Source organism: Callospermophilus lateralis, chromosome 3 (assembly GCF_048772815.1).
Source record: "Callospermophilus lateralis isolate mCalLat2 chromosome 3, mCalLat2.hap1, whole genome shotgun sequence".
Taxonomy (NCBI): Eukaryota; Metazoa; Chordata; class Mammalia; order Rodentia; family Sciuridae; genus Callospermophilus; species Callospermophilus lateralis.
The window spans coordinates 59,257,664-59,270,706 of record NC_135307.1 but is presented as its reverse complement, the minus strand read 5'-3'; the positions used below and the strand labels follow the sequence as shown (position 1 = coordinate 59,270,706).

General features: G+C 33.0%; 1 protein-coding gene across 1 annotated transcript in view; it reads left to right on the top strand.

Moving 5' to 3' along the window:
• Positions 1-238: 238 nt before the first annotated feature.
• Nemf (nuclear export mediator factor) overlaps positions 239-13,043 on the top strand; it is a 25,081-nt gene continuing 12,276 nt past the window's right edge. The window contains exons 1-9 of the mRNA XM_077109143.1: positions 239-297; positions 4,718-4,830; positions 6,177-6,234; positions 6,612-6,670; positions 6,752-6,872; positions 8,557-8,836; positions 9,478-9,520; positions 9,653-9,702; positions 12,095-12,242. Of these exons, the coding sequence (XP_076965258.1) occupies positions 4,759-4,830; positions 6,177-6,234; positions 6,612-6,670; positions 6,752-6,872; positions 8,557-8,836; positions 9,478-9,520; positions 9,653-9,702; positions 12,095-12,242 (831 nt within the window). The 5' untranslated portion in view covers positions 239-297; positions 4,718-4,758. The remainder of the gene's footprint in view (positions 298-4,717; positions 4,831-6,176; positions 6,235-6,611; positions 6,671-6,751; positions 6,873-8,556; positions 8,837-9,477; positions 9,521-9,652; positions 9,703-12,094; positions 12,243-13,043) is intronic.

The following is a 13,043-nucleotide window of genomic DNA, read 5'->3' as shown; positions in this document are numbered from 1 at the left end:
GTTATTAAGAAAAAAGAAGAAATAGGAGTTAAAACCAGGTGCAGTATCATATACCTATAGTTATAGGTACTTGGGAGGCTGAGGCAGGAAGATTGCTTGAGCCCAGTTATTTGAGATCAGGATTGGCAACATCGTGAGACCCTGTTTCACAAAAAAAAAAAAAAAAGAAGAAGAAGAAGAAGAAAAAGAAATAGGACTTAAAGTATCATTTCTTATTTGTCTTTTTTTTTTAAGGTGACATCTATGTACATGCTGATCTTCATGGAGCTACTAGCTGTGTAATTAAGAATCCAACAGGTAATAATAATATATTTGTTATTCAAAATTTAATTCCTTTCCTTGAATTTTTTTTTTTTTTAACTGTAAGATTTAATAAAGGATATAGTAGGGGCTGGGGCTATAGCTCAGTTAGTAGAGTGCTTGCTTTTCATGCGTAAGTCCCTGGGTTCAAGCCCCAGCACCACACACACACACACACACACACACACACACACACAGAATGTAGTGATAAAAGATATCCTATGAATACAGTAAAACAATTATGAACATATATGCATCTACTAGAATTACATGAAGCAAAGCCAGACAGTACTAAAGGAAGAAATAGATCTATAACCATATTTGGAGATTTCAAAATCAGCTATTAGTCAATTATTAGAATACTTAGACAGTAGATTAACAAGGAAATAGGAGTCTTGAACAGCACTATCAACTAATTAAACTCAACAGACAGCTCTAGAACGTTCAATCTAATAATAGAATATTTATTTTTCTATAATGGACATTCTTTGGGATAAGCCATTTTGATAGTTTGTAAAATAAATCTTAATAAATTTAAGACAGTTAAAATCATGCACAATAATTTTTCTGACTTTAATGGGATGAAATTAGAAACCAGTTGTATAAAATTTGGAAAATTCACAAATATGTGGAAATTAAACAACATAACTCATTCATAATATATCAAAATTAATGAGTTTATTTAGAGGAAAATTTATAGCTATAAATGCCTATGCTAAAAAAGAGGAAAAAACTCAGATCAAATACTTTGTCAGAAAAATAACTCAAAGCTAGACAAGGAAGAAAATAATAAAGATTTAAGTAGGAATAATTGAAATAAATAGGAAAACAATAAAGAAAATCAATAAAACAATTTGTTTTTTTAAACATTGACGTTTTGGAACATATATCCCAACCCCGTGTAAAGGAGGACTGTTGGTAAATGGAAGACTCCCACATGTATGTATTGGAAGTCCTGACATCATTACTACCCATAGTAATTCATAGGCTCAGTATAATCTGTCTCAAAATTCCAACTGTCTTTTTCTTTTTTAACAGAACTGTTCCTAAAATTCATATGGAAATGCAAGGAACCCAGTTTAGCGAAAGCATTGTTGAAAATTTGGAGGCCTTACACTTCAGTAATCAGGGCAATATGATGTTGGCATAAGGGCACACACATAGATCACCAAGTAGAATTGAGTTTCCAGACATAAACCCTGTAGTTTATGATTAGTTGATTTTCATCAAGGGTGCCATGACCATTCTTTGGAGACAAAATATCGTTTATCTCTCCTTCTAAAATTTTAATAGAATTGATTTTTAGACGAGTTTTAGGTTCCCAGCAAAATTGAGCAGCAGGCATAGAGCTTTACTGTATAATCTCTTCCCACACATGCATAGCCTATTATTATCAGTGTCCCCCACCAGAGTGGTACAGTTGTTAAAATTGTCAAGCCTATATTGCCACATCATTCTGACCTAGAGTCCATAGTTTATAGTAAGATTCACTTTAGCTGTACATTTTATGGGTTGGAATAAGTATAAATACATGTATCTACCATTATAATATCATATAGTCTTTTTATTGTTGTAAGTCCTCTGTGCTTCACCTGTTCATCCCTAACCCATGGCAACCACTGATTTTTTATTTTTATTTTTATTTTATTTTTTGGTACTGGAGATTGAACGCAGGGATGCTTTACCACTGAGCTACATCCCCAGACCTTTTTTTTTTTTTCTTCTATTTTTTTTTATTTTGAGAGAAGGTCTTGGTTAAGTTGCAGAGGCTAGCCCTGAACTTGTGATCCTCCTCCTCAGTAGCCCCCAAATTGCTGGGATTTGATAGCTCATTTCTTTTTAGCATTGAATGATATTCCATTGCTAGAATTTATCAAAATCTATTTATTCATTTCACCTACTGAAGGGCAAGTTTTGGCAGTTATGAATAATGCTGCTATAAACATCCAGATGCAAGTTTTCATATAGATAAATATTTTCATTTGGGAAAATACCAAGAAGCAAAAGTTGCTAACTCGTATGGTAAGAGTATATTTAATTTTGTGAGAAACCACCAAACTGTCTTTTCAAGTGGCTGTACCCTTTTCGATTTCCAGTGACAATGAATGAGAGTTCTTGCGTTCCACATCCCTGATAGCCTTTGGTATTGTCAGTGTTCTGGATTGGGCCATTCAAATAGGTATATGGTGGTATCTCATTTTAATTCACATTTTCCTGATGACATATAATGTGGAGCATCTTTTAATATGCTTATCTATATATTTTCTTTGGTTAAGGTCTTTGGACTTTATTTTTTTGTAGTACTGCAGAATGAACCCATAGGTGCTTTAACCACTGAGCTACATCCTCAGGCTTTCTTTTTCTTTTGAGATAGTCTAAGTTGCCAGCATTGGGCTTGAGCTTGAGATCCTCCTACCTCAGCCTCCCAAGTTGTTGGGATTACAGGCATGTGTGTACCACCATGCCTGACTTTTGGACTGTGTTCTTATTGTTAAGGTCTAAGAATTGTTTGTCTAACAAACTTTGGGTAACCGTTTTTCTTCTGATATATATCTTTTGCAAATATTTTCTCCCAGTCTGTGGTCTGTATTTTCATGTAATAATATTTTTAACAGTGGTACTGGGTAAATTAGATATCCTCATATAAAAGAATGAAGTTGGACCCTTCCTTTACACCATTTATAAAAATTAGCTCAAAGACTATAAGACTGTTAAAAGTCAAATCTTCATAATCTTGGATCATGCAATCATTTCTTAGATGTGACACCAAAATCATAAGCAATCAAAGAAAAACAGGTAAGTTGGACTTTATCAAAATTAAAAACCTTAATTCAAAGGATGCCATTAAGAAAATCAAAGACACCCACAGAATAGCAGAAATATTTATAGATCATTTAATAAGAGACCAATATTCAAAGAACACATAAAACTCAACAGTAAAAAAGGAAAATTATCCAATTAAAAAATGAGCAAAGGATGAACACAGTGGCACATGCTTGTGATCACAACAGCTTGGGAGGCCAAGAAAGGAGCATCACAAATTCAAAGTTACTCTCAGCAACTTAGCAGGGCCCTGTCTCAACATAAAAATTAAAAATGACTGGAGATGTGCCTCAGTGATTAAGCACTATTGTGTTCAATCCCTGGTACCAAAAAAAAAAAAAGCAAAGGATTTGAACAGACATTTCTTCAAAGATAGACAGATGACCAAGAAACACATTAAAAGATGGGGGAAATGCAAATCAAATCCACAGTGAAGTGCCAATTCATACTCACCAGATGGTTACCAGGAAAAAATGGACAAATATTGGTTAGAATGTGAATAAATTAGAATCCTTATACCCTGTTGGGGGGACTAGAAAATGATGTACAGCTGCTATGGAAAATGATTTGGCATTTCTTCAAAAAGTTAAATATAGTTGTGACCCAGTGATTCCTAGTTTTGTATACCCAAGATAATCGAAGACATGTATCCATTCAAAACTTGTTTACAAATATTCACAGTGGCATTATTTATAATAACCAAGAAATTGAAACAACTATGTTCATTTATTAATGAATAGATAGACCAAATGTGGTGTTATCCATACAGTGGAATAATTGGAAGTATCTGTGCTCTAACATGGATGAACTATTTTTTTTGTTTTTGCTACTGGGGAATGAACCTGCATCCCCAGCCCTTTTATTTTGAGATAGGTTCTTGCGATCTCACTAAGTTGCACAGGCTGGCCTAGAAATTGTGATCCCCCTGCCTCAGCCTCCCAAGTTGCAAGGATTACAAGTGTGAGCCACTGCGCTGGGCTAGCATAGATGAACCTTGAAAACGTGCTAAATGAAAGAATACAAAAGACTACATATAATTGAGTTTATATGAAATGCTCAAAATAGGCAAATCTATAGGGACAGAAAGTTAGTGATTGCCAGAGCTTCATATAGGAGGGAAAATGGAAAATGGCTGCTAAAAGATGCAGATTTCTTTTTGGGAAGGATGAAAGTGTTCTGAAGTTAGATAATGGTAATGGTTCCACTACTTTATAAATACACTAAAAACCTTTGGATTGTACACTATAAAAGGTGAATTTTATGATCTATGAATTACATCCCAATTAAAGAATATTTGAAATCTAAGGGATAGTACTTCTAAAAGTCTTCAAACTTGAGATTTTTCTAAATTATACTTTATGGAATGAAGTTAAAATGATTGATATAATTGAAAGGATATTTCTTCTGTGACTTGTTATGTACATAGGTCTTTTAAAAGCCTTTCATGTAAATATATTTCAATTAAAACAATCATTTTTTTAAATCTTGAAATAAATCACAGTGTTAGTATTTAAGATAATTAAACTGGTTATACTATATCTTGCTTTGTAGAAAGTATGTACTTGAGTATTGAAATGTAGCATTATTTTTATAGGAGAACCCATCCCTCCACGGACACTGACTGAGGCTGGCACAATGGCACTTTGCTACAGTGCTGCTTGGGATGCACGAGTTATCACTAGTGCTTGGTGGGTGTACCATCATCAGGTAATAAGGGCCGTAGTCCTTTTTTCTTTATTAAGAGCTGTACCGTGTATCAAATTTTGAGGATATAAAAGTAAATAAGGAAGGCAAACTACTTGATTTGCTACTTCCTTGATAGATCTTTCATGTAGGTGGAGAAAAATACATATCAGGTAAAAAGTACTATTAAAAAAACTCAAGGCATATAATGAAATAGAGAGTAATAATGGTTGTCTATCACTATAAAGTATCAGGGATCTCTTTCTGGGAAGGTAAAGATTTGAACAAAGATCTAAGTGAAGAGTGATCCATTGCAGTTATATAGGGTATATATAATCACATATGTAACATATAATGGGATATCAGTTTGACTATTATACTGGCCTAGAAGGTCTTTTTCCTCTTCATCTTTCTTGGAATTTTCTTTTGCCCTGTGAAAAAAGCAGATATATCCTGTTGTGGTTTTTTTTGTTGTTGTTGTTTGTTTTTTGTTTTTTTTAAGTTCACTTGGTTTTAGTAATTGACCTTTTTTATTGTTAATGCTGTTATCTGATGATACTTCATTCCATATTTAACTTTGCATTATTATTGATTTCATTTTCAAGAATTATGATTGATAATGATATGCTTTTACAAGGTCCTAAAGTTGTATGATAGGATAGAATTTATTTGTATTATCTTCCTTTAGAATTAGTTTAATTATATTATCTATTTATATTTATTATTCTGGCTATGTTGTAATATTATGTTTTTAGGAAATTAATAATACTTGAGGGATTATATCTTCTGCCATAATACTGTTATAAAAGTAGTTTGAATTCTTTTATAAGGAGATATGTTTAAGCTTTTGTTTGTTTGTTTTCCTGCTAAGAATTGAACCCATGATCCCTCTACCACTGAGCTACATCCCAGCCCTTTCTACTTTTTATTTTGAGACAAGGTCTTATTAAGTTGCCCAGGCTGATCTTAAACTTGGAGATCCTCCTGCCTCAGCTTCCTGTGTAGCTAGGATTATATGTGTATGGTACCATGTCCAGCCTCAGGAAAGGATTTTACTTAATAAATATAGCTTTATTTTAATATTTTGTAATAAACTTATTAAACTATCCTTTTCTCATTATATCCCATGCTAGAAGAAAGGAGTGGATCTTTTCCAGAGCATTTGGAAACATTGATATAATAGATCCTTCTTTCTTTGTTGTTGCCATAGGTATATATCTATCGTAGAAGGGAAGTCAATCTCTTTAGTGTTGAGAATTTTTGCTATTATGAATTTTTTAGTGTTGCTTACTTGAATATGACTACTTTCACTTCTTGAATAGAAAAAAAAAAAGTATTTCTTAAGAATGTAACATTATTGTGTTTGTTAGGTGTCTAAAACAGCACCAACTGGAGAATATTTGACAACTGGAAGTTTTATGATAAGAGGTAATGGCTTGACATGAAAAATGTCCCTAACTTCCCAGTGGATTATGGAGACAGGTTTTAGTATCATCTGTAAATATTCTCAGAACAGAAATTCATAACTTTGTGTCACATATGAAGTCTTTTATGAAATAAGCAAATTTTTTCCTTGTCATCTTTTTTATAGATTATTCAGGGTCTCACCCAAAATATAAGAATAAGCATGCATATTTTTTCTTAATTTTTGTTACTATATCTAATGCTAGATTCTATAAATGGGAAATGTTCCCCATGTCAGAATAAGAGACAAAATGGGTATGATCACTGGTGTCATATATTTTGCAGACAAAAAATGGAGAAAACTAATTTTTTAAAAACTCAATATATATTATCTTTTGTAGGAAAAAAGAATTTCCTTCCTCCCTCATATCTAATGATGGGGTTTAGCTTCCTCTTTAAGGTACTCTTCAACTTCTTCCCTTTTTTCCCCCTCATAATTCTTACCTAAAATTCTATAAATGAAAAAGAACTATTTCTATAGGTAGATGAGTCATGTGTTTGGAGACATCGGGGTGAACGTAAAGTCCGAGTGCAAGATGAAGACATGGAGACACTGGCAAGTTGCACAAGTGAACTCATCTCAGAAGAAATGGAACAACTAGGTAGTTCACACATTTTAGTAAATTTGCTTGTGATATTTTTTATTTTCTAGTTTTACTTCTAAATCCTTAAGTAAATGATATTTTGGGATAATTAAAATTTCAAAGAATATTCATAAAAATACCATCTATCAGTTTGGTTTTGGATATGTTAAATATAGTTATTATTTTAGTGTGTTGAAAAGTATTTAATTGGATCCATAACTTACAAAATTTAGTGTATATATAATAAAACTTCAGTGTTTAATGGGTAATGTATAAATTTGTTTGACAAAAAAGGACTCAGGTATTTATGAATTATCGTTTATATTGGGGGTTTAGGAATTCGAAGTGATAGTAAAGTTCGGCTGGGGTTATGGTTCAGTGGCAGAGTGCTTCCCTTGCACATGTGAGGCACTGGGTTGGATCCTCAGCACCACAAAAAAATAAATAAACAAAATAAAGATATTGTGTTCATGTATAACTAAAAAATTTTTTAAAAAGAAAGAAAGAAATGATAGCAAAGTATCTTGGCATGGTGGCAACATGTTTATAATACTAAGTTTTGGAGAGGCTGAGGCAGGAGGATCACAAATTTAAGGCCAGCCTTGGCAACTTAGCAAGATGCTGTCTCAAAATAAAAAATTACAAAGGCCAAGAGTGTAGCTTGGTGGTAGAGCACTCCTGGGTTCAATCTTTAGTACTGCAGAAAAAGGACAAGAAATAATAGAGATGAATTTATAACAAGTACAATTTCTCATGAGAATTTGAGTTGATTTTATAATATGTTTAAGTAGAAAGCAACTATAGTTGCTGGAATACATTTATCTTAAGAGAGCTAGGGAAAGTTGTTCTCTAAACTACTTTTGCAGTTATACTTTTTCCTAGAGTTGTTCATTTATAGGAGTAATATTGTATTGTTTCATTTATAACTTCTACTGATTGATGGTTACTATTTCTCTGGCACTGAATAAAGTGCTTTATATTTATTTAATTTGGGGGGTGGGGGGACCTGGGATTGAACCGTGGGGTGCTTAACCACTGAGCCACATCCCCAGCCTTTTTTTTGTATTTTATTTAGAGGTAGGGTCTCACTGAGTTGCCTTTTTTGTTTTTTTTCCTTTTTTAAAAACATCATAATTATTAAGTTGCCCAGGACCTCACTAAGTTGCTGAGGCTGGCTTTGGACTCTTCATTCTCCTGCCTTAGCCTCCTAAGCTGCTGGGATTACAAGCATGTGCCACAATGCCCCGCTTATTTATTTAATTTTTATGTAATTTTCATGACCATCTATGACAGATGGGTGGTGGCATTTCATTTTACAGGTGGGGCAGATGGACCCTACTATTAGACAGCACACCTGCTATGTGCCAGTTATATAACATGCATTATTAATTCAGTTTTCATTTGCAAATAATAAAAGCTGCAGAATTTATATAACTGATTTTATTGTCTTACTTTTGGGAAATACCCCAAAAGGCAGGTTACAGTTTTCGTGTAGAATGGTAGCAATGTCCAAAAATCTACTTAGTTCAACTGATTGTACAGATTATCCTTTTGTTTAAGAGTGGTCCCCTATGAGAATGATCAGTGATCTTTCTGGTGATTTTTCTGGTGATCTTTTGAGACAACAGGGAGTAGAATTGTTCATATGAAGTTTTCAAGAAAATCACATAGACTTGTCAGTTTCTTTACGGTTATTTTATAGATGGAGGTGACACTAGCAGTGAAGAAGATAAAGAGGAATTACATGAACCTCCTGTAGAAGTAGAACTTGTGACTCAGGTTGACCAAGAGGATCTTACTGTTCAGAGTGGTGGTGATGAACTAAATGAGGAACTAATTCAGGAAGAAAGCTCTGAAGATGAAAGAGAATCTGAAGTGATTATAAAAGATCAGGAGCCTATCAGTGATATGAAGGATGAAAGAGAAGAGATATTAGAGTATCCTGATACTACTATTGACTTGTCCCACCTTCAGTCCCAAAGGTAATTAAAAAGACAACATTTTAAGTTTTATTTTGTAAGCTGTGAATGACAAGTTAATCCTTACAAAGACAATACCAAGATTGACTTCAATACTTTCACCCTTCATTGTTCTGTTATTCAGTGCTATTGTTCTTTTTTTTTTTTTCCACATTTAATTTCTCTAAAGAAATTCCCAGGACCAGGGTAGAAAAATACATTGATATTAAAAATGACCAAAGTAGTTCAGAATAGAAACAAATGATTCTAAAGGCTAGTAACATAATAAAGTCAAATCCATCTAAAAAAGAGGTGCTCTAGTTATTAATGTCTTAATGATCATCAAGTAACAATCTATAGTTTTTAAAAAGTGTTTTTATTGGGGTAATAAATAATGGCTTGGGAGTCAGACAATCAAAATTGAGTCTTAGTAAGATGTGCCTTTGGGCAAGTTACTTATGTGTAAGCTCGTTTCCTTTTTGGTGAAAAAATGTGGAGATATGAATGATTTGATTGTACTTGTAGGATTATAAGTAATTAAGAACACAATGAATTCAATTTATGTATAGTTATAGTGCTCTAAAAAGTAAAATACAAAAATAAAAATCATTTAAGAGTATGATATGAGAATGTTTTCAGGCTTTATACTCTTCTTGTTTTCAAAGGTCCCTTCAGAAATTGGCTTCAAAAGAAGAATCTTCTAATTCAGTAAGCTATTTTAAGGTTTTATAAAAAAAAATTACATTTTTCTCAATATTTTCTTTTTAATTTTACTTTTTGAAAAATTCAATGATATTGTTGAGGAATTTTATTTCTTTCTTTTTGTTCTCATTTTAATAGAATGACAGTAAATTACAAGGCCGGAGACATTTATCAGCCAAGGAAAGAAGGTAAATATACTTAATCTAACTGAAAGGCATTATTTATTTAGTAAGTAAGTGCTAGAGTTCAAACAAGGTCCTTGCACACACCAGGCAAGTGATCTGAGCTATAGCTATAGCCTTTTTAAAAATTTTTTCATTTTGAGACAGGGTCTTGCTAAGTTGCCCAGGCTGCCCTAAACTTTGTGATCCTGTTTCCTTAGTCTCCGTAGTAGTGGGGATTGTAGGGTGCCCCCACTCTGCCTAACTTTTTGTATTTTTTTTTAAATGATAGCTCAGCTATCACAGAATACTTAACTATTTATTCTAAAGACTTACTTTATTAAAATTACCAAGACAAGCACAAAGCTTTATTTTTAGATATTCAACTCTTTAATGTTTTTCAGGTTTAGGCCCCTAATTTATTAAGACTGGCCTTTTGGGCTCGGTATGTAACTCAGTGGTAGAGCACTTGCTTAGCATGTGCTAAGCCTGGGTTTAATCTCCAGTACTGAAAAAGAAAAACTAAAGGATCTTTTATTATATAAACGTGTATAATGATGATTATTGTGTATTAAGTAGACAGGTTATTCTAGAATAATACTGACAGGAATAAATAAGAATACTTGAAATTAGGAAAAAATTTAAGTCTTTTTTTCTTTTTTTTTTTTTTAATAGCAGGTATCTGGAGGCACATAGAAAGGCAGAGGAAGGGAACAACTCCTACAGGATGGGAAAGACATAAAGTACTCTAGGATGAATGAAATAGATAATAAAGTCCTTTTGTTTTAGAAAGACAATCATTAAAAACAATTACAGAGAACCCTCAGTACATCTCAATACATGGTACTCTACTTATACTGAGTATACAGAGGTTTACATATCAAATTCATGCCTTCAAGAAATTTTTGAGTCATGTATTCAGGAAATACTTATCAATACATTGTATTGTCAAAGTGATACAGTAGGAGTGAGAGATTGCTTTTAAGTTTAGATATTTTGGGAAATACCATCAGAAATATACCTTGAAGATATAGTAGCCATTAATTATATGAAGAAAGATAAAAGACTCCAAGGAAAATTAGCATTAATGAAGGGGAGAGAGATTTGGAAGTAATATATATGTTGCTTTGGGAAAATGATAGACTAAGGCAAAAGGAAGACAAAGTTCACATTAGTGAACAGATTATGGGAAGACTGAAGAGGTGAATTTGGACCAAAAGTGGAGAACATGGAATGATAAGCTAAGTATTTGTCACTTTATCCTGAAAGTTATGAAAATAACCTTTGTAGGATTTTGAATGGGAATGTAAGATAGGTAAACAATTAAAGAATATTAGTATAGAAGTTTAGGTAGATTACTGGGAATACATTGAAGGAAGTTTGGCAGTTGGTGAGGTCCTAAACTGGGAATATAAAGAAAAACATAGCAATGGAATGTTTGCTTCTTTCTTAATCTATTTATTTTTTGTATCCATTTATTTATTTAATAACTAATCAACAAATGTTTTATTGAAAATGCTTAAGATCTGCCAAGGCCATTTTTGATACAAAGACTACAAATCCCAGTACCTGGCCAGCAAGGTTTTCTCTTCTTTCTTTTTTTTCTTTTCTTTTTTTTTTTGGTCAATGGACAATTATTTCATTTATTTACTTATATGTGATGCTGAGAATCGAACCCAGTGACTCACACATGATTGGCAAGCACTCTACCACTGAGTAACAACCCCAGCCTCACCAACCTTGTATCTTTCTCAGAGGACATATGGGATATTGTACTTTAATCCCTAAATTTGGAGTGTAGGATGTTTTTGGACATAAGTATTATGAAATCAGTAAGTTCTTAAGGCATATAGCTATGAAATCTGGACAGAGGACTCCTTAATTTCTCGTCTTAGAACAACTTCAAAATTCATTTGGAAAATTGGTATAGAAGTAAATATAATAAGCCATATTTTCCCTTCTCTCAATCCCTCTGTCCCATTTAAAAATATATATATTTTTAGTTGTAGATTAACATAATACTTTTATTTTATTTTTTTTTATGTGGTGCTGAGGATCAAACCCAGTGCCTCACACATCTGCTAGGCTATGTTCTACCACACAGTATTCTACCACTGAGTCACAACTGCAACCCCAAGGTTTTCAATTGAGTGAGTGTGGGTAGATGAAGGATAAGTCAAGGATGACAGAATGTTGAGCCTGGATAACACAAAGAATGATTAATCTATTACAGCTGAAAATTTTTCAGCTCTTTTCTATGTGATTCTTTGAGCCTCTTTGTATACTGTTCTATAGTGATTATCAGGTTAAATAGAAATCATGATCTTTTATATATTGTACATGTTCTCTGAATTTTTTTTAGGGCACTAAGAATTTGGAAATTCTAAGAATTTGCTTTTTTTCGCTTCATTTGTTTTAGGGAAATGAAGAAGAAAAAACTTCTAAGTGACTCAGGGGATTTAGAAGCAATAGAGGGAAAGGACAAAGAAAGTTCTGTACACATGGAAACTCAACAGAACACAAACAGAAATGTTGCAGTTGCACAACCAATGAAACGAGGACAAAAGGTAATAAACTTTGTAGTGATCTGTTTGGTACAGTATGGTTCACAAATGAAGTTGTGAGATTGTGAGTTTTTTTAAAGTTTAAATGAATAGAAGATGTAAGGGAAAAAAAAGAGTCCTGTATGACTTCCTTTGATGACTAGCTAGGAAGACAGTCTTTAGGGAACATAGAGAACTCCAGCATATCCTCAGAAGCTCTCAGTTTATGTAGGAGTTGTACTAGGGATTCGATCCAAGGTCTCATGCATGATAGGGCAAATGCTCAACCACTGAGTTATACCTGCAGCCCCAGAGATGATCTTTATTGAGAGAACTTAGTTTCTTTCTCAATTATCAATGTGATTTTGGGTAGAATTTTTATTTATTTTATTAAATGGAAATGATGAATAAAAAAATAATCTATAGAATATACTTTTTAAAATGCTGTAGCAGTATTAAGAAGATTATGTGCTAATATGTTACTGTATCTTTTGAAAAATTAACTCAGGGCTTGGGGTTTTGTAGCTCAGTGGTAGAGCATGTGCTTACCATGCTCAAAGCCCTGGGTTCAGTCCCCATTGCCTAAAAAGTTAGTCACTGGTAAATGCCTAGGCCTACATTAGCTGATTTCTTGTTCTTCCTTTATGTGTACCATGATTCTAACTAAATGTAATGACTGCAGTTACTACTCCTTGGTCTTTTCTTTTTTATTCTTGGTTTTCCCTTATTCCCAGATGCTATAAAATTTACTTCTTTTTTTAAAAAAACTTTCAGATTTTGCTTCATTTACTCCCCACAATTTTTGCTGAGACTGAAAATGCCTCC